The sequence below is a fragment of the Lepidochelys olivacea genome, assembly GCF_965140295.1.
Source record: "Lepidochelys olivacea isolate rLepOli2 genome assembly, chromosome: 10".
In the NCBI taxonomy this organism is placed as follows: Eukaryota; Metazoa; Chordata; order Testudines; family Cheloniidae; genus Lepidochelys; species Lepidochelys olivacea.
In genome coordinates this window covers 55,749,526-55,776,454 of record NC_140420.1, presented here as the reverse complement: position 1 = coordinate 55,776,454, position 26,929 = coordinate 55,749,526, and the positions used below count along the sequence as shown (strand labels likewise).

Genomic DNA, 26,929 nt, shown 5'->3' with positions numbered 1-26,929 from the left:
CAGGCCTTAGGTGTCTCTCATTGGGCTCCCAAGATTTGTGGATACTTTTGACTTTAATCTCTCTCTGCTTCAGCTTCCTATTGGTAAAATGGGGATAATACCACCCTCTCAGCTCACAGAGGTTTTGCAAAGATACATTAATGTTTGTGAAGTACTCAGACACCGTAGTGATAAGTGCTATAGATGAGCCCATGAAGAAATTAATAATTCTGTCTTTAGAGCAGCATTTGCAGTAATTAATGAAGAAGGCCACACTGAACAATGAGGACAAAAAAATAGACCATTGAATATCTGCTCATTAAGTGAGCACCATTCATCTTACATCCACCCCTGTAGGTGGGGGTGTACAGATTCCAATTTTCAAATGTAGGTGTCCTTATAGGAAGTTCAAATCCCATATTCTGTATAGAAATCAGTAATAAAGAGGATAAAGGTGCCTAAACAGTTGGGCAACCAAATCTGGAATTTGAATGTCCTAATAAGGTGTCCGTGTTTGAGAATTAGGCTCCCAATGTAAAGTCTATATCATCAGAGGCCATGCATCTGTTTACATGGTGTGATGGCACTCTAACCCAACATACAAAACCAAGACTGCTGGCAAATGCAGAAAGGAGTAGTTATAGCGTTGAACCTTCTCTTGTGTATTTTAGGAATAATCTCAGATGGAAACTATCAGCAGTCCTCTGTTCTGTACGCTCCCACTTTGTTTTATGAGACACACAGTGAGGAAAAAGTTATTCCAACTTCATTTTAAATGAGTTCTAGTTTACTTTATGACTTAGGCTGTTTAATCTTCTACTGATCTTTTCCTTTATTCCATATAAAGATGTGTATTCTAGGCAAATTAATACACTAGAACCTCAATGTCACACAAACCTCAGGAATGGAGGTTGTTCATAACTCTGAACAAAATGTTATGGTTTTTCTTTCAAAAGTTAACAACTGAACATTGACTTAATACAGCTTTGGAACTTTATTATGCAGAAGAAAATTGCTACTTTTAACCACCTTAATGTAAATGAAACAAGCACAGAAACAGTTTCCTTATCATGTCAAATCTTTTTTTAAACTTTCCCTTTATTTTTTTAGTAGTTTACGTTTAAAACAGTACTGTACTGTATTTGCTTTTTTCTTTTCTTTTTTTGTTTTTTGGTCTCTGCTGCTGCCTGATTGCAAAACTCCAGTTCTAAATAAGGTCTGTGGTTGACAGGTTATTTTGTAACTCTGGTATTCATAACTCGGAGGTTCTACTGTATTCATATTATCATTCACCTTTCTTGCTTCTTTTGATACAGTAAATTTACAGCTTTTCTTAGGACAAAATGTTTTACCTTAAATTTCCAGAATATCATTGCAATAATAACGAATAAACTTCCCTCTGTTGCCATATATTGATTGCCTTATATTTAATCTTATTTTAGGAAAAATGAGATATTTCACAGCACTTTTTTAATTTAGTCTGAGCCCCGAAATGTTTTAATAATCTTCTATTATGGCTCCATCTCTTTTATTTGACTTTTTATATATTTGTACATTTTGCTGAGTTGAATGTCATGCTGTCATCAAAGAATTGCAGCATGAAAGAGCTTTTACTAATATTTTTAGGAGAGGTCTGTTTTTTGCAACTGCAATCTTTTAAATTAAATTGAAATATAAAGAAAGAATAACTAAAGGACACTACAGTGCCATGTAAAATATCTCAGTCTGGGGATCGCCATCTCTTGGTCATTATGCCAGTAGAGATATAAGGATGTTACTGCATCTAGAGCAGTGCAAAATGTGGGCCAAAAACCTTAAAGCACACAGTTCACCAGGTTTGGGCTTTTGTTACGGAGCGCAAAACAAAATTTTACCTTTCTAGCAAACCGAGGTGGCTTTATAATTTTGTTTTAAAACTATCTGAATTTTATTTTTAAGTTTCATTGGGAAGCTTGGATTTCCATCTGAGTTTACTTTGACTTTTTGGGTTCTAACCTGAAACTTGAAGCTAAATTTTAGGGGACCCATATTGATGCCATGCACTGCAATTGAAAACTTGCGTAGCCAGAGCTTGAGTTCTAGGAAGACGAAAACTACAGTTAGTGTTTACCTACACTTGAATGCAGATGGGAGTGATAATTGTATGCAGCCAACCTGAGGATGTTAATTTGAGAAGTATAGGGAAAACTTTATGGTGTTCAGATACACCGACTCTGCAACGGAAGGTACTCTTTTCTGTGTTAACAGCTTTAACTTTTAGACATCAAAAAGTGACTGCTGGGAGTTAGGCACGTAGGCACTTTTGCAAATCCCACTAGGCACCTATCTGCATCTTCAGGCATCTAAATAATTTTTAAAATTTGGCCCTAGAATGCAAACTCCAAGCTGTGAGATAAAACAAGGGTATCATTGGACTATTTAAATCTTGCTTAGACCTGATTGTTGGAACTCAAAAGAAAAATTTACAAAGATATTTTCATTGTCCTTTTAGTAACACAATCCCAGACAAATGAAACCACCCCAATACAATTACTTAATGGCAGTATCAACGAATAGACTGTTTTGTGTTGTGCCTTAGACATCATTTTAAATGTAACCTCTTAGCATGGATTTCCCAGATTCTCTACTCCGCTGCTGCAGAATCTAACAAAACTGGGAAGTGCCATTTAACTAGAGTGTTCCCCATTTTCCAAGTAGAAGCACTTCCCTTGGGTTTCTGTGTGTGTTCTGGCTGCATAGGTTGGGGGAAAGCTGGGTTCTGTCAGATGTCCCCCTACTGCTCTGGAGAAAAAAAATGAAGGAAAAACTAGCATAAGTTACTGCATGCAGATAGGGTTGTCAACTTTCTAATAGTACAAAACTGAACACCCTACCCCACCCTTTCCCTAAGGTCCCGTCCCCTGCTCACTACATTCCCCCTCCCTCGGTGGCTCGCTCTCCCCAACCCTCATTTACGTTCACTGGGCTGGGGGAGGGGCTTGGGGTGCGGGAGGGGGTGAAGGCTCTAACTAGGGATGCGGGCTCCAGGGTGGGGCCAGAAATTAGGGGTTATGGGTGTGAGAGGGGGCTCTGGGCTGGGACTGGGAGTTGGGGTGCAGAAGGGGGTGAGGGCTCCGGCTGGGGGTGTGGGCTCTGGGGTGGGGCTGGGGATGAGGGGTTTTGGGTGCAAGAGGGGGCTCCAGGCTCAGGGATGGGACCAGGGGATTCTGAATGTGGGAGGGGCAGTGGGTTGAGGCAGGGGCTTGGGCTATGGGAGGGGCTGGGGGGTGGGGCTGAGGGATTTGGAGTGCAGGATGGGGCTGCAGGTTGAGGCAGGGGGTTGGAGTGCAGGAGGGGGTATGGGTTCTGGGTTGGGGGTTCAGGCTCTGGGGTGAGGCCAGGGATGAGGGGTTCAGGGTATAGGAGGGGGCTCTGGACTCGGGCAGGGGGTTGGGGTGTGGGGGGGTGAGTCTCCAGCTGGGGGTGCAGGCTCTGGGGTGGGGCTAGGGATGAGGTGTTTGGGGTGCAGGAGGGGCCTCCAGGTTTTGGGGGGCTCAGGGCAGGGGCTTGGGATTGGGGCACAGGCTTACCTTGGATGGCTGCTGGTCAGCGGCTCAGCGGGGCTAAGGCAGACTCCCTGCCTCTCCTGGCACAGCGCTGCACCCCAGAAGCGGCCAACAGGTCTGGCTCCTAGGCAGGGGGGCCAGGAGACTTCGCACGCTGCTCTTACCCACAGACACCGCCCCCCGAGCTCCCATTGGCTGTGGTTCCTGGCCAATGGAAGTGCAGAGCCGGTGCTTGGGGTGGGGGCAGCACGGAGAGCCCCGTGCCCCTCCCCCTCCTAGGAGACAGATCTGTTGGCAGCGCAGTGCTAGGACAGGTAGGGACTATCCTACCTTAGACCTGCAGCACCACCAACTGGACTTTTAACGGCCCGGTCAGCGGTACTGACTGAAGCTGCCGGAGTCCCTTTTCGACTGGGCTTTCCAGTTGAAAATTGGACACCTGGCAACCCTACATGCAGAGTTTGAGTAGCTTCCTGCTCCCCATTGTGGAGTTACTCTCCAAAGACACCCTAGGGGCAACCAGCAGTCAGGGACTCCCTGACAGCATGGCTGCTAAAGAAGCTGTGGTTCTAAAGGGGCTGCAGAGAGCAGGAAGAGGAATAGAGGCAAGTGTCCTACACATGAATGCTCCATGCCTCTAATAGATCCCCAGAGATTATCTGGTTTAGTAGGTGCAGCTCATGTGACCTCTTCCTAGGAGGAAGGTTAGAGCCCTCTGCCCATATGGAAGAATTTGAAGGGAAGTTTGGTTCCTATAGCAAATCAGTGTAAGAGCCAGGAATATAATCTGGGGATCCTAACACCTTTTCTCACTCTTTAACCAATAAACCTTTAAATTGCCAAGAGGATGCACTTAGCTACTAACACCAAAGTATGAAAGAAGGAGAAATTTATCTAAAAAGCCAACCGACTTTTCACTCCTACATCTCCTGTTCAGGCTTCCCTCCAGCATGAGGAACTGTGAAGATGATGGAAGAGGCTGAAATAAAGTTGCTGGTTATCAGTAGCCAGTCTTCATGTCTGAGATGAAGTTCTAATCAGTAGCTTGTCATAGAAGTTGCCCCATTTGTGCTTTATAGAAGTAGGACAAATCATCTTTGCTGTTACTTTCTATTTGCCATATTATAATTATGATGATAATAATAGTTCATGTAACAGACCCTACTTATTTAGTTTTACTTTAATCAGCAAAGTCATATTTCAATCAGGGTATGTGTATACAAACCTTACTTATCGGAGCAGTTCCACTGAAATCAATAGGATTGTTTATGTAATTAAGAGCTGCAGGATTTCATTCCAAATTGGTGAAGTGCAACTCTGTGTAATAGTTTAATAGTGTAGATATAATGCAAACCTGCATCTCCTCACTTTGAGTGCTCATATTAATTAACATAGTGCTTTAGGTCCTTTAACTCTGCCACTTTGGAGGATGACAGCACTTGTAAGCTCTAGACTTACTGTAATAGTGGTATCGGCTAGTTGTGAGGAGCAAAGATCAGTCTTTAAATTGTACTTTTTGTAGGTTTGATTAACAAACATTAATTCCTTTTAAATGATACTCTAACTACAAGATTAAAACACGGTAGTGAACTTTCAAGTGGTAGTCTAGTGCAAATGTCAGGTTCAGAATAACTTATGTATGCAGTTTCTTAAAATAGAATCAATGAGGGAAATAATAAGCTAATGCTCTGAATCACACTCTGGTGTTCACAGGGTGCTGGCAAGTACAGTAGCCTCAATGCACAAGGCAAATAAATGCTCATCTTGACTTGACATATTTCTGTCAGGCTTATTCATTTTTATAGCAAAAGGAGTTCTCGCAGAACAGCTGAGGTGTTGCTGAATTTTTCCACAGGGATCATTGCTGCAAAGCCTTGAATACATATGGGTGGTTTAAAAATAATATAGTAAAGTTTCTTTATGGTGGATTTTAACTATAAAAGAGCTTCTCAGAGAAGGGAATTGTTTTTAAAACAACAACAACTTTCGTTTAACTGAGAAATGACAAATGAGGGACTTCCTCAGTGTTTAAGGCAATGCAGTAAGAATTGTAATCTACATAATATATTTTCACATAAATATGAGAAATTTTACTGTACAACACATGTTAGCATTTTGTATGCATTTTGAGATCATTAGCATCTATGGCTACTTTTTATGTTGTTTGTACTACATGTCAGTAACACAACGCGCTAACAAAACTACCATCATAGATTTTAATGTTGATTACGAAAACTTAATTGGGAGAAAAGTTTCCTGCAGCTGCACTGTTTTTAGAACCTCACTTGAAGTCAGTGGGAGCTCCATGTGCACATAGCAGCTGTATGCTCTATCCCTTCATTAACATGTGTTTGAGAAACGTAATTCCAGTGCTTTTAGAAACTTTCTTTCACACGCACAATGTTAGCTCTGGTAGTAATTTTACATCAATAGATGCTGTGGCCCAAGAGTTGATTATTTTAATCCACTTTCCACCACTGCTACATGCTGTATAGCTTTTTGTTGTTGTTGGGCATAACTAACTTACTGATTGGTTTTTTTAACATACTGCCCTAGGTCCTCAATCAAACTTATAGCCGTTCACTATCATCCAGAATCTGGTATTCTCTTGGTGTTGTCAATCTCCCATTGTGGGTTGCCTATTATTTGTATTCTAGTAGTGCCCAGAGACCCCAGCTGAAACTGGCATCCTATCATGCTAGAACAGGGGTTCTCAAACTTCATTGCACTGTGACCCCCTTCTGACAACAAAAATTACTACATGACCTCAGGAGGGGTGACCAAAGCCTGAGCCTACCTGAGCCCCACAACCCCAGGTGGGGGGACCAAAGACGAAGGGCTTCAGCCCCAGGTGGCGGGGGCCTGTAGCCTGAGCCTTGCCACCCAGCAAGTCTAATGCCAGCCTAATTAAAATAGGATCACAACCCACTTTGGGGTCCCGACCCACAGTTTGAGAACCACTGTGCTAGAAGAATATTTAGGTAGGTCAGTTGTATTCAAGTTGGCAGGTTAGGTTGAAATTCATCCTAGGGTACTTAAGGAACTAGCTGAACAATCTCGGAACCATTAGCAATTATCTTTGAGGACTCTGAAAGGACAGATGAGGTCCTATATGACTAGAGAAAGGCAAACAGAACCTGTCTTTAAAAAGAGGAGCAAAGAGGACCCAGGGAATTATAGACCAGTCAGACTCACGTTGATACCTGGAAAGATACTGGAACAAATTATTAAACAATCAGTTTGTAAGCATCTGGAGGAGAATAGGATTATAAGGAATAACCAGCATGGATTTGTCAAGAACAAATCATGCCAAACAAATGTGATTTCCTTCTTATTGGCCTAATGAATCAAGGGAAGCAGATGATGTGATATATCTTGATTTTCATAAGGCTTTTGACAGTCTTACACAACATTCTCATAAGCAAACTAGGGAAATGTGGTCAGCATGAAATTACTACCAGTGGGTGCACAACTGGTTGAAAGACCACATTGAAAGAGTAGTTATCAATAGTTCAATGTCAACCTGGAAAGGTGTATCTAATGGAATCCCGCAGGGGTCAAATGTGAGTCTGTTACTATTCAATATTTTAATTAATAACTTGGATAATGGAGTGGAGCGTATGCTTATAAAATTTGCAGATGACACCAAGCAGGAAGGGGTTGCAAGCACTTTGGAGGACATGATTAGAATTCAAAACGATCTGGACAAATTGGAGAATTGATCTGAATTCAACAAGATGAAATTCAATAAAGACAAGTTTAAAGTACTTCACTTAGGAAGGAAAAATCAAATACACAACTAAAAAATGTGAAATAATTGGCTAGCCAGTAGTATTGCTGAGAAGGATCTGGCTGGTACTGTGGATCACAAATTGAATATAAGTCAACAATATGATGCAGATGAGAGAAAGTCTCATATTCTGACAGGTTTCAGAGTAACGGCCGTGTTAGTCTGTATTCGCAAAAAGAAAAGGAGTACTTGTGGCACCTTAGAGACTAACCAATTTATTTGAGCATGAGCTTTCGTGAGCTACAGCTCACTGCATCCGATGAAGTGAGCTGTAGCTCACGAAAGCTCATGCTCAAATAAATTGGTTAGTCTCTAAGGTGCCACAAGTACTCCTTTTCTCATATTCTGGTGTATTAACAGGGGTGTTGCATGTAAGAGATGGGAGGTAATTGTCCCACTCTACTTGGCACTGGTGAGGCATCACCTGGAGTACTGTGGTGCCACGTTTTAATAAGGAGGTGGACACATTGGAGAGTCCAGAGGACAGGAACAAAAATGATAAAAGATTCAGAAAACCTGACCTATGTGGAAAGGTTGGAAAAAACTGGGCAGTCAGAGACTTAAGGTTGCCCCGAAGATGGGATTTCATCCCTGAACCATCTTGATAGTTATTGATGGACCTATCCTCTGTGAACTTATCTAGTTCATTTTTTAACCCAGTTATACTTTTGGCCATCACAACATCCCATGGTAATGAGTTCTATAGGTTAACTGTGTGTTGTGTGAAAAAGTACTTCCTCTTGTTTGTATTAAATCTGCTGCCCAGGCCTGCCTTCTTTATGTGTTATACTACAGTACACATCAGAAGCAGGACTCCCACTGCGTTTATCTGTTGTGTTGTCAACTTTTGAACTTTTGTATTTCATCTTTCAATTTGGTCCTGGAGTTTTTTTATGCTCCCTATTTAAGCATCTGAAGGACAATATAAATATTGACAGCTGTCGCCACAGTGGGTGAGTATTGCAGGAACCCACATCCAGCAGTTCTATAGGAAACAGACTGCTTATGGGATGGGAAAATATCATAAATTGTTGGTGGGATATCACACTCATGAGTTTCAGGATTTGGGGACCGTGCTCAACACTGGCAGCCTCAGTGTATTATTGATTTATAAGAAAATCTATAAAGCATTATCATTAAGATTTGTGACATGGAGAGAAAAACAGTGGAGCAGGGGTTGTTACTTTGTCCCCAATGCACCCTGTTGTGGCAAGGTGTTGGAGTACACATGCTACATACAGTAACAGCAAACTCTTTTCTGAAACTCTTGTAGAGGCTATACTAAAATTTAGTAAATTAGGACAGACAAAAAAATTTGAATGTCCTTGCCTTTGTCAGTTTGTCATAATGTAATTGTACCGTAGATTTTTCTTTTTTTTTGTACATTTAATATGCTTGAAGTTCCCAATGTCCTTTCCTTTCAGAGAAGCCTTTCATCTTTTTCATCCTCTTCTAGCTAAAAGTTACCTGCTGGTTTAAGCGGTCTTGATCAGTTCTGACAGTAACGCCAACCAAGTTTCCTTAAAGATCCAATATATTTAAGGAGCTATAACTACAGCTAAAGCCTATCTAACGCACACTACAGAGTTGCCCCTCAAGGTGAGGTTGCACAGTTGAGCCCAAAGCATATATATTCTGGGAGTAATTAGAAAAAATCAGTTGTGCTCTATGAGAGGGGAGGAATAAAATGAAGGTTAGGGGCTGAAATGGGAAATGAACAATGCAGATCACAAAGCCAAAGATGTAGTGCAAGAGCACTGAAGACAAAATGTTCTCAGCCAAAGGGATTTGTCTGTGAAACAAACTTCCAGAGGAGAGTAGATGAATCCAGAATCTAACCGTCTTTAGGAAAACGTTCAAAACCTTCCTCTTTGAAAGGCTATTCAGCCTAAGACAGACACACCCTTCTATCCACCCCAAAAAACTCATCCAAGCCCTCACCCTCTCCCAAGCAGAGTTTTGACCCCAAAAAGGTTAGAAGTGCCAGAGACTCCATGAAGTCCGCTTGGGAATTCACTACTGCTATCAATTTTATGAGGAAGGTGCTCAGATACTATGATGATTGGCAGTAGTATAAAATCCTAAAATACATAGAAGTTAGCAATGCTGTTTTGGCCTTAAGAAGGTCACTTCATGACAAGGGTGTTGGAGCCTTCCCAAAAGTTGGGGGAAGGCAATGGCCCCCACCCTTCCTCTTCTCCCCCTCCTCCCCCAAAGCCTGCCCATGTTCCTCCTCTTCTCTGGAGGCCCCACCCCCAGCCAAGCCAGAGTGGAGCCTGGGAGCCTGCCCTTCCTGCCCAGGGTGGGGCCAAAAGCAACCCCCTGCCTGTGTCCCCGCCCCCCACATAGAGCCACATGGGCAGCTATGAGGAGCTGGCGCGAAGTCACGCACTCTGCACCTGCCCTGGGCTGGGTGGGGACAGGGGCTGGGGGCTGCTCTCGGCACCCAGGGTCGGTGCAAGGATATTTTGCGCCCTAGGCGAAACTTCCACCTTGCACCCCAGAGAGCTGCAGTAGCAAAGGGAGTGCTCAGAACCACGCAGCGCAGCCTCTCTGCAGAACTTTGCTCCACCAGGGAGCCGGGAGGTGAAGGGGGAGAGGGATTGTGAGGAGAGGCAGTGGTGGTTAGTACTTGTGCTGTTGATTACACATAAATCACCAAATTCAGGTGTCATCGTGGTGAGGAGCCCAGGCAGGCAATCACACACACACACACATACGCCCCTCCCAGGAAGAATGCAGCCACAACAGCAGCGAGGCTGGGCTGGACACGAAGCGGGATGGAGTGCAGCACCCTGGCGGAGAGAGGGGAAGCCTGCGGTGAGGCACAGGGACCTCAGCAGCTTGCTCGCTTTGGAGAGCCTCTTCACCGCATGTTGGGGAGCTCCAGGCAGAAGTGGGGGTGGGACAGAAGCGCTGCTGGAATGGAGAGAAGCAGCGTACCAGGGGGAGGAAAGGGCGGGGGACAGAGGCGCACCCTGGAGGGTCAGCCTTGCTTGCTCCACCTCTCCCCTTCTGACCCCACGTTCCCTGTCCCCTGCGTCCTCTCCCCCCTTCCTTCCATCGCTGTGTCGACTTCTCTTCTCCTCCTCTCCAGCGTTTTCCTCCCTTGATCCCTCCCCAGGGACAAGGGAAGTGCCTGGGAAATGCAACTGAGGCAGGTTACCGGAGAGCCAGCCCCGCTTGCCTGTGAGAAGATGCGCCCTGCCTTGGGTCCAGGGCACGGGCTTGTGATAAAGTGCGAGCAGCCATGCCTTGCCGTGGCCCTCTCCCCGGCAGAGAGAGGCTGGAAGTTTCCCGTGGGGGTGATTCCCAAGCCCTCTGATTCCGGCTCCTTGACTTATTTGCCCCAGGCAGAGGTTTTCCCTGGCAGGAGAACGGAACAAAGATGAACCCTCCTTGTGTGCACGGCTGGGTTGCCATGAGGCAACCTCTGCACAGAATGGGACAGAGCTGCCCAATGCAGTGTGTGGAAGAGACAGAGAGTGAGGAAGACCCAGGTACGGGGGAAGGCAGCTTGGGGAAAAGACCGAACTGCGCCCCTTCCCATTTTGGATGAAGCAAAAAACAATTTGGGGCACCGCTTTTTGGCACCCCCAAATCTTGGCGCCCTAGGCGGCCGCCTAGTTTGCCTAGTGGTTACACCGGCCCTGTCGGCACCCCTGCACCACGGGCAGGTGGAGGGTCCGCACGGCTCCCTCAGCTGCCGGGGCTCCACCAGCTGCTGGCCTGGCCAGGGGGTGGGGCCTCACGGGGAAGAGGAGGGGAAGGGGGTGGGGTCTGCTGTGATGACAAGTGGATGGGCCAGGCCCGTCCATTTTCAAAAAGTGGGAGTGCGGTGGCCCCAGTTCTGGCATCACTGCTTCATGAACGCTTTTTAAAGGAAAAGGTAAATAGCTGTGCACAATGGGCCAGATTATCAAAGGCTCTCTAGAAATGTGCCTCTGATATTTGTGCCTTTTTTGTACAAGCAAAGCCACCAATTGCTCTCTGTTTGCTGCACAAATATATATATATATATATATATATATATATTTGCACATGTAAAAATTACAGATGTATTTTTGGGGGCAGCCCTATATGTTGGTGATAACTTAATTTCAACAGTTTTCATTGTGCATTTAAGAAACCTTTTAAAAAATATTTTTAGCAAGATACAAGGACAGGTACTGTGCAATACAAAACAGTTATAAGATGCATTTTAGAGTGAACAGAGAAGCAGTCACAGGTGGGACTCTTGTTAGGAAGCTTTAGATATTGTTTTTCAGCCTTTGTTTATGTGATATCTGTTCATTACATGGGATAAAAGTAGACCTAGGATCTATTTTTCACATTAGAAGTGTTAAATACATACCATGATGTGTGGGTGACTACCTTTCATTGAACAGACGCAGCATGTATCAGAGAATAAATTATCTTGGTGTGGACAGCTTTGTGTAAAGTGCATTTTCCTTGTTATAGAAACTTTTTACCAGCTGAAGAGCATATTGATTTTGCTGGATGCTCTTTGATAATATAGCAGGTGTGCTGTAGCTTTGTGACGGCTGAATTTGACACAACTCTAAATTCAAAGTGTGAATTTCAAACCTGTTCTGTAGTAGTTATCTAACAGCTAGCACCATTTCCAACATTCCCAGAGGAGTTCAAAGGCAAGACCTCCTCAGATTTAACAACATTTTGTATTTATCATGGGATTGAAGAGTTGAAGGTTGTCTGATCATATACCACAAAGCCACGCACAGATCAGATCTCATTCATTTGTTTAAAAAAAAAAGTATTAGAAACTCACAGGAATTGAAATACCTATCTTAACATGTTTAAAATGTTATGAGGAAAAGCTACACATATAAAATTCTAATCTGATTATAAAAAAAAAAAAGTTACATAGAAATCAAGGGATCAGTACAAAAGACGCTCACCATTTTAGTTGGCTATTTCTTTGTTTCATTTACAGTATTTATGACTCAGGGCATGACCAGGCTACATAGGGTGCAGCAGAAAGCTGCATCCACTTCTGCTCATGAGTGGCTAGAAAATGGTATAATTTATGTTTTCTGCATTTTTAAAAGCATTCTGACTAATTACACTGGTTAGAGGGCATTCTAGAGGTTCAAGAGTTCAAACCCACTGAGACAGCAATTTGTCTGGAGTATGCCTTTATTCTGATATATGGCATGATGTTAACTTATCAGCCTGTTTACTGAACATTATTTTTTTCAAAATAATAGTCTTGTATTGCTCTCCCAACTACTTATCTGTTCCGCATCACTGAAGCAGAGACACCAAATTACTCTGAGAGATCACACATTTTCTCTTCTCTTTTTTCTGTCTCTGTATCTTTCTTGAACTTGGATGTAAAATATAAATTTTAAAACATCTAGCTACTAAGAAGAGATGAATGATTCAAGCCTTGTATGAAGGCAGAAAAAATAAAGCTAACTAGTAAGAAAGAAATCTGTTTAAATATGCTGCTATACTGCCGACCTCAGATGGGACACTTCAATTTCCTATATGTGCCAGAGCCCATCTCAGTTTGTTCAGCCAGTCATTCAAGCAGCAGAAGACGATTTGGGAAGAGGCAAAATATTAATCATGACACAAATACAATATGCAATTTAGGTGGCAGTAAAGATCATAGTGCTGTCTCCATGGTACATGGTACACAGCACAGATGGTCACTATATGGTCTCTTCCACACTATTCCAGCTATTGTGCCTCATCCTGACTAATTCAGTCTACATGGCCCATTAAATCCCTGACCTCTGCTCAGACTCCCATTAAAGCTTCTAATTACTGCCAGTTTTGGCACAGTTTTTTCCACTATGAAAATCTGGGAATTGAGACCACTAAGCTCATTTCACATAGGCCATTGAACTGCCATCTGATGGTAATAACTCTTACTCAATAGTGACCCAGGCTGGGTTTGAGCCAGTGACCTAGGGAGATGGCAATATATCCTGCTACCAATCCTTAGAATCCTCTGCACCAGCACAAAATGGCTTCAAATGGGAAAGGAGAAAGCATCTAAATGTTTAAGTGTAATTAAGAAAAATACAAGTGGCTACAGGCTTATATTAGTAAGCGGAGGAAAAATTCATATAGAGTTAAATCTTGGCTGAAAATCATGATAGCAAAGCAATAGAAAAACACAGTCCTGTTTTTATTTTTTTGAACAAAGACATCAAAATGAGGATAATTAATCCAATTCTGCACTTTTTATATGGATAAACCTCCCATTGAGCTGAATGGAAATATTGCAGTTTTAAGCTCACATAAATCATATTTTAAAGAAAGTCATAGTAAAATTAAAATGTTGACTGGGGTTCAGTACATTCAATAAAACACATTTTAATAAAAATCTTAAAAGAACAGATACCAGAAATGCTTAGTGCCTTCTAAAGCCTCAAGATAAAGGGGAGACATAATTAAAGAAAGACAAAAAGAACTTTGTGAAAATTAAAATTTGAGGATGCTGAACGTTTACTGTATTTTTTTAAAAAAAGGGGTTTTCAAAACAAACAGAACTTGAAACAAAAAAGAGAAAGTAAAACTTTTTCAGAGTAAAAATAAATTAAAAGTGAGGTCAGTGTGCACACACTCTCCCTCACACACATATATATCAAATATTGTATGCCTTTCACCTTCCCTTCATGTTCCATTCTCTCCTGTCTCTATTTTCATAATGGTACCTCTCTCTATTCCAGTCATCTTCCTGGTTATTTAAATGTGATTTTATTTCTGATCAAGATTTCTCACAATATTTCCGGCACCTGTTTTATCCCCCATGTTTTTCACACTTACTTACTTAAATCATTTCTCCTGGTTTGATCCGGCTCTGAAGAGTACAGAAACAATTTTCTGCCTCCTAAAAACAACCTTTCTCAACAGCCCACAGAAGGCCTTAAAGATACAGCTACTTTTATCTACCTTACTTGTCTACAATATTTTTCTCTCACCTACTTTCATTTTTGTAGCTTCTGCTGGTCAACAGAAGTCATTCTGCTTCAAGCTGTGTCACTGATTATATGATGAATTGTATATTTCAAATAGAAGAACATAGTTGTCACTCCTTGGTGTCATCTTGTGTTGAAGATAAATGTTGTAACGATGGTTGGAACAAAGGTTTGGCTTTCTCTGATTTCTCTGATTTTTTACTTTTTTTCAGATTAAATTTGACAGTGATGGTGTCTGTGTTTGCTGTGAAATGCAGCATCAAACATCAGGCTGCAGCAACCTTGGAGAAACGCTGAAACTGAACCCGCTGCAGGAGTGTAATGTTGTGAGGCTGACTCTAAAGGTGGGGAGTAAAAAGGATTATCACTTTATTAGAATATAACACAGCAAGTGGATTTTGATAAAGGCATGTAGTGAAAGTTGTTTGTGCACTGTCAGCTGCTTACTTATTCATAACAAAGAGACTTAGCAGAAAATGAGAACCTGATCCTGCAAACATGAAATCAATAAAGCTACTCATGTGAGTAAAGTTACATGCTCATTTGTTTGTAGGATTGTTGCCTATATTTGTACAGCATAACCATTTTGTTAAAGGTTGAATATGCCCCAGGGTACACCTACAAAAATCTTATTGTAGGTTGAGGGCTTATAATTGTAATCTTGATGGTGCCATTTTGATTAAATGTTTTTTTAAAATAATCCATATAAGAGAATAATTTAGAAAAAACAGATTATCCAAAACGTTTCTGTAAAAATCCTTCCGGTGTGAATTCCATATTTATTATTTCTGCTGTGTGGCTTTGAGAGCTCTGTATTCCCTGACTGTTTATATTAGAGAAAAATGTCGCACTAGGCACATGAAGAAATTACAGCTAATCAGGCAAACAACTGACAGTGATAACACACACCTTCTATAATTATGATTAGTAATGACTGTGGATTGCTGCAACAAAAAACAGCTGTTGTATGTACTCAGGGCTTTATTCTGCCTTTTGTTTGAAAATAAGCACCCCACTTGAAATAGTACATCTGTAACGGCATGTAGGCTCTCTCTACGCTGCCTTTTTTTAAAAAAAATATCTATCTTTCCACTATCACCACTTCAGCCCCATTGGTGGTAGCAAAGGTGGGAGCCCTAAAGTGGAAATTTTACCAAAGCTGACTAATCTTGTTCACAACAAGTCTAGAGAGCATAGTAGGAAAAATGTCAGTGACTGCCAAAAACATTTTCCACATTAAAATGTGTGTGTGAGAGTATGTACGCATGCTCACACATGTGTGAATTTGGTTTTGAGTCAGTCTTTGTTTATGGTGCCTTTGATAAATATGGCCCGTGTTTAGTTATTATATATGTTGATTACTTTGGGCCTCTTTTATGTGTTTTTTCCAAACCATATGCCTCATTCTTATTGTCAATCCAGAATAAACTACCCAGCCATTTCAGCTGTGGATATAACACAAAGCAGTAACATATCTACAATTATATGTATTTGAGGAATAAACAGTTCTTCTTCGAGTGCTTGCTCATGTCCATTCCATATTAGGTGTACGTGCTCGCCACACACACCAGTGCTGGAAGTTTTCCCCTCGGTGGTATCCGTAGGGGACCGGCTCTTGCGCCCCCTGGAGCAGCGTGCATATGCTGCAGTATAAGGGGCACCACCGGCTCCCCACACCTTCCGTGTCTTATTGCCACCAGGGACGGTGCTGGAACGTCTGCTGCTTCGGCTAGCATTGCGCTTCATTCAGTGTTTCTTTTGAACATTTCCCTGTAAAATAGTTGTACATAGTTAATAGTTCCCTTAGAATTAGTTCTAGTATAATTGGTCCCAGAACAGGATGGGGCATGCTCCAGTCCCCAGGCTTTAAGCCCTGCGATCGTTGTAAGCGACCTATGCTGATCAGCGACCCGCATGGTAGTTGTTTAAGGTGTCTAGGAGAAGGACACACAAGCAACAAGCATCACATCTGTGAATTCTTTAAACCGCAAACAAAAAAGGAGAGAGACGTCCGTCTCAGGGCACTCCTGATGGAGTCGGCGCTGACCCCAGCACCAGAGCAGAGGTCCGACTTGGCCCCAAGCACCTCAGCATCGGTGCGGAGCGCCCCGCCGGTGCTGTCTACAAGCTGGCACCTATCCCCCTCCCCAGCTCTGGCCAAGAAGTTGAAGAGAACCATGAGGGGAAGATCTCCCACTTTCCGTAAGGGAAAGGAGAGGGCTGGAGAGAGCCAAGACCTGTGCTTGACAGCTCAACACCTCCGTCAGGGACTAAGGCCCCAGCTCAGGCCGAGCAGTCTAGCCCATCCTGTACCATGCCTGCCACACTGGACAGTGAAGAGGGACTTCATCATCTAGAGGTCTCATCAATACCCGAGGCACTGTAGGGAGTGCAGGAGATCCTGACACTACTAGTGCCACCCACACCGGCTCCGGTGGTACCCGGGTCCTGGGGTAAACCCACCTTGGGACCTTCCTGTATGTCCCCACCTCAGCAGCAGCACTCCCCCTCGTGGGGGAGGTCCCGCCAGCACTCACCTGCATGAAGCCGTCATGTCTCAGAAGCAAGGAGGCAGGCTTAGCAAAGTCCTTGTCAGTCTCTGGACCCTGTGCACCGACAGCGGGATTTGAGGCGCGGCTTGGCAGTAACCTGGCGCAGACCTACGGAGGCATGCGCCCCTTGGCAAGAGCATCAAGACCTGCCCTTTCTATCTCCAATGCCTCGGCACTGGTCACGCGACCAATCGTATGAATGGAGCCACTGGTCACCGAACCGCCAGCACCTCTCTCCAAGACACGATTGGAGAGATCCTCCTGCTGACTGGATCGCTCCAGCTCCCGGTCCTGCTTCACGTCCCGGTACTGGTCGAGTAGCATGAGGTGTAGATCTCCAGATTACTGACACTGATCCGCCGAATGCTGACGGTCCCCGAAGTCCCATGCAAGGGATTCATCTCAATCTGACAGGTCGAGGCGCAGCAGTTGGTGCCACAGAGAGAAGGGCTGCTGGTCCACCCGATTATGGTTGCCTGACAGCGACCACTCCACTTAAGGCTGGGGCACTGAGCAGGAGTCCTTGGCAGTGGGACAAGCCCTGGCACCGGCAATATTGTCTACATCATCAGCACCACAACCAATCCAATGGCCCAAGGCCAGTGGCCAACAGCCTGGTACCCCGGAATCCATGGGAGTTTACCCAGCCTTCGCAGACAGTCTGGTCAGTGGCAGGGGCCTTGGATAGACCTTCGGCCTCTCATCGCACCCTCCACCAGAGGTGGAGACCCCAGAAGGGCAGACCCCCCAGGCCCATGAGGACCCAGGAGACCAGCCGGCTGGACCTTGAGGGGACGTGGCAGATTCCACGGCACCAGCTTCATCCTCACCATCGCTGGATGAAGTGATTATGGGTCCCGCTTACCCAGTTCCACAAGATGACATGAAGCTGATCAGGAACTATTGAAGGGGGTTGCCTCCAACCTGGGGTTCCAGGCAGAGGAACTAGAGCAGGGATCTCAAACTCAAATTACCATGAGGGTCACATGAGTACTAGTACATTGGCCCGAGGGCCGCATCACTGACACCCCCCTGCCTCTGCCCCCTGCCCCCACTCCACCCCTTCCATAAGCCCCCCCGCCTCGCTTCTTCCAACTCCTTCCCTAAAGTCCCCACCCCAACTCCGCCCCCTCCCTGCCCCTATTCCAACTCCTTCCTCAAATTTCCGCCCCTGCCCCGCCTCTTCTCTGCCTCGTCCCCAAGTGTGTGGCTCCCCGCTCCTCCCCCCTCCGACCTGGAAAGCGCCTGAAGGTAGGCAGAGGAGCCAGGACACGGCGAGCTGGCAGGGGGGCAGGCGGCGGGTGAGGAGGTTTGGCGGCTGCAGGAATAACTCGGAGGGGATGCGGGGAGCTTGGTGGGCCGCAGCAAAGAACTTGGTGGGGGTGGAGGGTGCACGGGGAGCTTGGTGGGCCGCACCAAATAACTCCACGGGCTGCGTGTTTGAGACCCCTGAGCTAGAGGAGCCATCGGACTCCCTGTTCGACGTCCTTTGGTCCACAGCATCTGTTAGGGTGGCTTCACCCCTACATGAAGGGATATTGTAAATTACTAATGCCTTATAAAACCCCCTCTTCCTTGCATCCCATTTCGAAAAGGGCTGAACACAAATACTTTGTGCTAGCTAAAGACCATGAGTACCTCTACGCTCACCCGGCGCCAAATTCCTTCGTAGCTGAGGCTGTTAATCAAGGGCAGAGGCATGGGCAACCCAGGGCTATGCCCAAGAATAAAGACTCAAAGAGAGTGGATTTGTTTGGGCAAAAAATGTATTCGTCTTCCAGCCTTCAGTTGAAAGTGGCCAATCACCAAGCCCTCCTCGGCCACTACAACTATAACTATAATGTGGCAGGGCATGGTCAAGTTCGAGGTTTTGCTTCCTGAAGGGTCTAGGAAGGAATTCCGGGCGATCCTCGAGGAGAGTGCAGCTGCAGCCAGGCAGCTTCAGACAAGACGGACTCCACAGCTCCCACCATGGCCTTGGCCATCTCTATGCAGCAGGCATCCTGGCTTCTCCTCTCTGGCTTGTCGACAGAGGCTCAGCAGTCAATGCAAGATCTGCCTTTCAACAACCAGGTCATTTGCAGAACAGATGACAGTCGACTTCATGGACTAAAAGACTCCTGTACTACCCTGAAAACTCTAAGGCTGTACGTCCCTGGTCCAGCCCGTAAGCAGTTCAAACCACAGCCAGCTCAGGGCCAAGGAAGCCAACCCTAGCAGGAGCCACCCCACAAAAAGGGTAGGGGCTACAAGCGCCACCCTAGCCACGCACCTTCACCCTCTGCCCAATTGGGCTCAACCCGCATTAAGCGAGCCAAGCGAGCGTTTTGAGGATGCACCGAAGGGCGACCTACTGGACTATACCCCGGATCCATCTCCCACTTTTCTCCAACTGCCTTTCTTTTTTCCTCCCGGCATGGACCACTATAACTTCAGACCGTTGGGTCCTCAATACAGTGGCTCCAGGTTATACACTCCAGTTTCTTCCCTGCCCCCATCCCTCTTCAGGGACCCCCCTCACAAGAGTCTCCTCATGTAGGAGGTGGAAGGGTTGCTGCAGTTGGGTGTGGTGGAAGAGGTTCCACACGAGTACAGGAACAAGGGTTTCTATTCCCAGTACTTTTTAATCCCAAGGGCCAAGGGAAGTCCTCAGCCCATCCTGGACCTGCAAGACCTCAACAAATACCTAAAGAAATTGAAGTTCCGCATGGTCTCCCTGGCCTCCATCATCCCCTCCCTGGATCCGGGAGACTGGTATGTTGTCTTCAACTTGAAGTATGCTGTCTTCAACTTGAAGGATTTATACATAGTGATCTTTCAAGGTCACAGACACTTCCTATGATTCACGGTGGGAACCGACCACTATCAGTTTGCGGTCCTTCCATTTGACCTTGCAACAGCACCAAGGGTGTTTACCAACCTCAGGTGTCGCAGTATCCAGATTCTTCCGTACCTCAATGACTGGCTCGTCAAAGGCTGCTCTAGGTCCCAAGTCAAAAGGGATGTCATGGTGCCGCAGGCCGTGTGCCAATCCCTGGCCTGCTGGTAAACCACAAAAAGTCAATGTTAGTTCCAGTGCACAGGACAGAGTTCATCGTGGTGGTGCTTGACTCCACCTACGCCAGAGTGTTTCTGCCGCAGGAGAGGTTCCAGGCATTGGTGGACCTCATCATGGGAGTCTCCGTGTTCTCTGTGACCACGTCCAGGGTTTGCCTGCACCTGCTGGGCCACATGGCAGCATGTACGTATGTTGTCCGCCATGCCAGGCTCAGGATGCGGGCCTTACAGAAGTTGCTGGCGACAGTCTATTGCCAGTCCAGAGATCACCTGAAAAAGGTTGTTACCATCCCACCAATTATTCTTACCTTGTTGCAATGGTGGACTGACCCCACAGCTGTCCTGGAATGAGTTCCATTTGACAGCCCTTGTCACTCAATCGAGTTGATATTGGACACCATGGACCTGGGCTGGGGAGTGTGCCACGGCAGCCTCCAGACCCAGGGCACGTGGTCCCTGGAGAAGATGACGTTGCACATAAACATCAAAGAGCTCAGAGCAGTACGTTTGGCCTGCAGGGTCTTTCTGCCGCTCCTGGAGGGCAGGTGGATGAGCATGTTTACGGACAATATGGCCTCGATGTTCTACATCAACAGATGGGGGGAGCATGCTCATTGGCCCTCTGTTAAGAGCCTCTCCAGTTGTGGGATTTCTGCATCAACCACACAATCCACCTGAAGGTCTGTCACCTCCCCGATGTCAGGAATACGCTGGCAGATTGCTTCAGCAGGTCCTTTTTCTAGCACCATGAGTGCTTGCTCCATCTGGAGGTAGCCCGGATGCTCTTCCAGAGGTGGGGAACTCCCCAAGTGGACCTGTTCGCCATCAGACAGAACAGGAAATGTCATCACTTCTGTTCCCTACAGGGTCTGGGTAAAGACTCCGTGTCTGATGCCTTCCTCCTGTCATGGTCGTGGGGACTGATGTACATGTTCCTGCCAATCCCACTCATCAGCAGAGTCCTCTCAAAGGTCAAGAAAGACAAGGCCCGAGTCATCATGGTCGCCGCAGTGTGGCCGCGCCAATATTGGTTCAGTATGCTGATGGCCCTGGCAGTGGCCACTCCCTGGCCCCTTCCAGACCAACCGGATCTGCTTTCACAGGATCGTGGGTGTCTCCTACACCCCAACCTCTCCCCTCTCCACCTGGATGCTGTGTGGTTGCACTTGGAGGAGCAAGCCTGCTCTAACGAGGTCCAGCAAATCCTCCTGAAAAGCAGGAAGCCTTCCACTGAGCAACCTACCTGGCCAAATGGACGAGGTTCTCCCACTGGGAGTCTCAGCATAGCATCTCTCCAGCGTGGTGCTCTTTACAATTTACTTAGATTACCTGCTCCATCTTAAGAAGCAAGGGCTGGCCCTCTCTTCCATCAGAGTGCACCTTGCAGCTATCTCTGCTTTTCACCTGCTGATCCAAGGTCAATTCTGTGTGTAACTTGCATGACATGTCGGTCCGATTCCTGAGAGGCCTCGAGAGACTCTTCCTGCTGGCCTGGGCTCCTGTCCCACAGTGGGACCTTAACTTGGTTCTCTCCAGGCTCATGGGTCCACCTTTGAGCCTATGGACTCCTGCTCCCTCTCCCACTTGTCATGGAAAGTCGCGTTCCTTGTGGTGATAACATCTGCGAGACGAGCGTTGGAGCTTAAAGCCCTGACATCTAAGCCGCCGTATACGGTGTTCTACAAGGATAAAGTTCAACTGTGACCCCCATCGGCCTTTCTGCCAAAGGTGGTGTCTTCCTTCCATGTTAACCAGGCTGTCTTCCTCCCAGTGTTTTGTCCCAAGCTGCACACCACTGAGGAGGAAAGGTTAAATGGTAGGAAAAATTTTGTCACAACATTTTTTACAATAGCCTTAGTACATTTTTAAAAATCATTAATTTTCATCAAGAATTTTAAGAAAGTGGCTAAATTTGCCTTTCATTTTTTTAATGTTTAATGGTTTTTAAAATAGGCATATTTTTATGGGAAATAGTTTTAGAAGTATTTTGCCCACCTCTACTCAGATTTAATATATACCAACTTTATTTTATAGGGTCAAGAAGCATGTGGACCAAGGGTATCCAGTGAATATAGTGTACTTAAATTTTCAGAAATAAAATAAAAGAAAGTATTTCTTCACACAGCGCACAGTCAACCTGTGGAACTCCTTGCCGGAGGATGTTGTGAAGGCCAAGACCATAACAGGGTTCAAAAAAGAACTAGATAAATTCATGGAGGATAGGTCCATCCATGGCTATTAGCCAGGATGAGCAGAGATGGTGTCCCTAGTCTCTGTTTGCCAGAAGCTGGGAATGAGCGACAGGGGATGGATCACTTGAGGATTACCTGTTCTGTTCATTCCCTCTGGGGCACCTGGCACTGGCCACTGTCAGAATACAGGATACTGGGCTAGATGGACCTTTGGTCTGACCCAGTAGGGCCATTCTCATGTTGAGAGAGAGAGAAAAGGATGGAGCCTACACAAAACATATGACAACAAATGTGCAAGAGGAGTCTATGAGCTAAAGCATTAAAATATTGCAGAATACTTTTTATTTATTTTGTTGATTTATGGAGCATCACGTCTTACAATTAATTGACTCTTCTGGAGCTTGACATTAGAAAAATTGAAAGGAACCAACACAAGAAGTCCCTTATGTACAACATAAAAAGGGCCATTACTTAAATGTCTGAAATACAGTGTTTTTGAAGTAAATAACTCTCCAAATGCTAGAAGAATTAAAGCACGAACTTGTTTTTGTTTAAAAAAGAATTATCACACCAGTGAGATGATCCACATTAGCTCCCTCTTTCTCTTTCCCTCTCCTCCTAACTTTTTTCATCCCTCCTCTCTTCTCCTGCTTTCTCATTTCTCCTCCCTTTCTTTTTTTGTTCTTCTTTGTTCTTCTTACTCCTTTTCTCCTTTTCACTTCTCCATCTCATTCTATATATCCTCTATAGTCGGCAGGACACCAAGCTCACTGTCACAGTTCAGGGCAACTACACTTGTATTTCCTTCTTCATCATCCACCAAGGGCCCTTACTCTAATCTCCTGGTTCCTCAGCTGTCACCTCTCTTGAGTAGAGACCTGCATCTATCTCCCTTCTGACCAGGGGTTTGTTTGTTTGTTTTTAGGCTGCACAATCTCCTGCCTACACTGTGATATTCCCAGCAAGCCAGACTGCCTAAATAAGCCACGGTCTATGGTTTGCTTTCTCTTCAAAGGCTATGAACAACATATTTGCAAGCAGTTATGAGTTACCACACAGTTCTTTCTAAGCAAGCATAGTTATTTTTAAGCTGAAAGCATTAAAGAGAAAACATTTTTAAAAACCATAGAAGAACCTACACACATGCTAATAAGCTTATCAGAGATCACCCCAATCCCAACAAGGGATCTGGTGAGAGTCAGTCCTTCAAACTCCACCAAGCGGTTTTTTCTGTGGTTGCAAGTTCATCACAGCCTCAGCTTAGAACTAGCACCCCCATGAAAAGTTCGGTCTCTCCTGTATACAGCTTGGGCCTTTGATCTTCAGATTCCAGGAACAGGTAATCAGTAGAAATGGTCCCCTTCTCAGGATGTAGCTATAAAACTCTGGGGTTTTGCATAAGTGGAGGTGGGAAACTTGCATTCACCTCCCCCTAAAGATCCCCAAGAAAACCACTTGACCCAAAAGTCCTTCTTGTCTGGACCATTGTTCAGTATAATCCTTTGAGGTTCATAACACTTCCAAGGGTTTACAACCCATCTCCCTCCTAGAAAAGTTACATATGACCTCAGTCCACAATAAAACCTTTGGATTTAACACAGTGAACTCCAAAGACAGTTACACTTAATTTTAAAAGTTTTTTTAAGGTTATTGCAAGAAATTGCACACTCTCTCATATCTGTCACTTTCACACGTTGGGCAAGTCCAACAATGACAATCCAACCAGTAGAAGACAGTGTTTGAGTGGACTGACAAATTTAGCCTAGTAGTAATTGTAATAATAATAAAAATAATTTAGTGGGGCTCAGTAACAACTCCATAGTTAAAGCAACTCTGTCAAACTAACAGTCGTACTTTTGCCTGAATATTGTTATCTATGATTGTTACAAGTGACACCTTAGATTACTTTAGCTGAGAGAGATTGGAGAAATAATATTTTATTCTTTTCCCACTCAGTTTTCTTTCTTAGTGCATTTTACAGCCTCTCTTTCCCCAGTGTATCCAGTTAGTTTCCCCTGGGCTTGCATGAGGAATTGTCATTATAAAACCACAAAAATGTTGAAAGTGGACTCGGAGTAAGCTCTAGTACCTGAAACAACATTATAATCACTTCTGTAATTAACTAGACTTCAAGCTAACCATGTCCCTGTAAGGGTGCAAACAGTGGTGTGTTATCTTAAATCCCATCTTCCATTAAGCTGCTGACAGAAATACAAATCATTTGTATGAAAATAGTGCTATAGATGGAACCCAGTAATCATGGAGAGTCTTGAGTCAAGTGAATAGGGTAAATACCGACATGCGGGAAGAACAGGCTTGCTTCAAGAAGTAATAGAATGCAGTTTGTTCTCAGTATGTCTTGAGATGACATGGAGCCACAAAACAAAGTTGGAACAGTAAGCTGGATTGAGTCTAATGATACCACCACATATCATGACTAACCCAATAAAACAAGCATTCTTTCATGCTGAGCCTGAGCAACAATATTGAGGGCAATATTAAAGGAAAGTAAATTGCAGAATCATTACAAATTGCACTAACAATTTTCTTCATATTAACTACCATTACGAGAGCAGGTCTAGCAACACAATTATTAAAACATCAGCAGCATTTTATTGATGCTAGTGCTGCCACCGTTATTATCATTGTCAGAGTTGCATCAGCAGTAGTGCAATGCTAGAAAAATTCTAGTGTCAAGAACACCAGAGAGTTTTGTGACTACCAAGGTACAATCCAGCCTAATGAGTAGCTGTGTCATCCTTGCCCTCTAACCTAGGGTGCCCTTTGCTACTGTAGCCTCCAGCCTGGACTGCTCACAAATAGTCTCCAGAATGCAAGTCACTCCCAGCTGTGTCTGTGTGTGTGTTGCAGCCAGCCAGCCACACCTTGGCTCTTACCAGCCTTGGTTATTCTTCAGGGTGACCACAATACACACCCAGTCTTAGATTTCCCCCAAGAAATGAATGTCTTATACTGCCAAGCCCTCTCTGGGACAATACAAGTTTATGTAAAGTCTGTTGTTTCTTTAATAGAAATAATATGCACACAACTTGCCACCCCAAATGGAGTTTCCCCAAACACTTCAATTTAAACACACTGAATTAGAAAATACAATAAAACAAGTTTATTAACTGCAAAGAGAGAGATTTTAAGTGAGTGCAAGTAATGAGGAATAAAGGTCAAAAGTGGTTACAAGAAAAGTCAAGATAAAACGCAATTTTATCTAACTTACAAACCATGTTAAATTCAAAGCAAAGATTTCTCTACTACATGCTTTCAGCAGTCTTACTGACCAAACTTCGGAGGTCAGGACTCCTTCTCCCAGAATCCAATTAATGGTTCTTTTGTTGCTTTGGGATCCATGAATGCAATGGGCAGGTAAAGAAGAGGTGGGGGTGCCTTGGGGTGTTTGTCCCTCCTTTTATAGTTTCAGTCCCCCTCTTGAAATACATTTCCAGTTGGATTCCAGGAAACAAAAACTCTATGGAGAACGATGTTCCCTGCTGCTTTTTCTTCATCTGTTTGAGCTTCCTTTGTTTTCTTTCCTGCTTGATGACTGTGTTTACTGCTTAAATACAAATTAAGCAGAGCACACATTCCTTTCTCTGCGATGGACCTGTTTGCCAACCTCAGTTTGGAACATGTGTTAATAACACCCTACAGTGGAATTTTATAACTTCACATTATGTTCACAATGTTGCCACACATATTTTATCAGGACAATACTGACCAGCAAATTATGAGTTTTCAAATGATACCTCACAAGGCATACTTTGTACAAAGATTATTACAATAGTGGGTATGGTGTGGACATGGGTACAGTCTGTCACAAGTATAGTTTGTATAGTTGGCCCATCTTTTATTGTAAGTATCAGATAGCCAGCCACTAAGAATAGCAAGATGGCAGAGGAGATCCTTTCCCTCTTATAATGTTATTGTACAACTAAATCCATTTAGCTCTAGTTAAACAAAAAGCTCTGTGGACTCTTCAGACGGGTCTGGAACAAAAGGTCACATGACTAAGAGTTGTTGATTGAATTTAAGTGTTTTCTATCAAAATTATGCTGCTGCCATTTTTTTGATCTGAGAAAGATTCAGAAAAGGGAAAAGACCATTCCGTTTTGAAGGTAAATCTTCCAAGCCTTGGAAAATAAAGTCCCACATTATTCTGAGGATCATCACATGCTTACTGGAGAAGGAGAAAGGTTGGCTTGTAGTTGTAAAGGTAACTGTTAGCTTTGAGGCTGATAACCCTTAGTTAGGGCAATATCCTTAAAAATGGCTACTTTAACAGAGAGGAATTTAGAACTCAGGCCAGTGCCAGACTGCTGACAAGATCCAACACGTCCAGGGCATTGGACAAACTGTATAATCTACCTCTCTGACCTAGCTTGATTCAAGATATCTATGGCTTAGTGACTGCTCAAAACCACCACCTGTCTACAAACCAGAGTAGGTTCAACAAAACCACAGTGACTCAGGCTGATTCTGATGAGTACAAGATTTGTGATAAAAAACAGAAAAGAGTGCACAACTGCATCACTGGTGAAACCCCCCTGTATTATCAAGACCTTGCTGGATGGTACTGTGAGCTCTGTATTCTTTCAAATTATCCTGCCCAGGCAACTCGGCTCATCACAAGTCTGCAAGCGGCACTGAACTTGCCTTCTCCTCTAACTTCAAATCAAAAAAGTACTTTACATAAGACAATATGAATTCACTTATCTAACAAGAGAAAGTTGTGGTCACTAATAGACCTCCAAAGACTAAAAGATTCAGACCCTGATATATTAGGCAGTAAAATACCCTGCACCAGTTGTCCTAGGTAACTGCAACATTACCTTTGACAAGGCCTCAGATA

The 26,929-nt window shown here is 44.4% G+C and overlaps 1 protein-coding gene across 4 annotated transcripts in view; it reads left to right on the top strand.

The window, feature by feature from the left end:
* The window catches only part of ENTREP2 (endosomal transmembrane epsin interactor 2), a 381,215-nt gene that overhangs the window by 270,916 nt on the left and 83,370 nt on the right, over positions 1-26,929 (top strand). For all 4 annotated transcript variants that reach the window (XM_084642441.1, XM_084642439.1, XM_084642440.1 and 1 more), the window contains one exon: positions 14,480-14,611. In XM_084642441.1, coding sequence (XP_084498567.1) covers positions 14,480-14,611 — 132 coding nt within the window. The remainder of the gene's footprint in view (positions 1-14,479; positions 14,612-26,929) is intronic.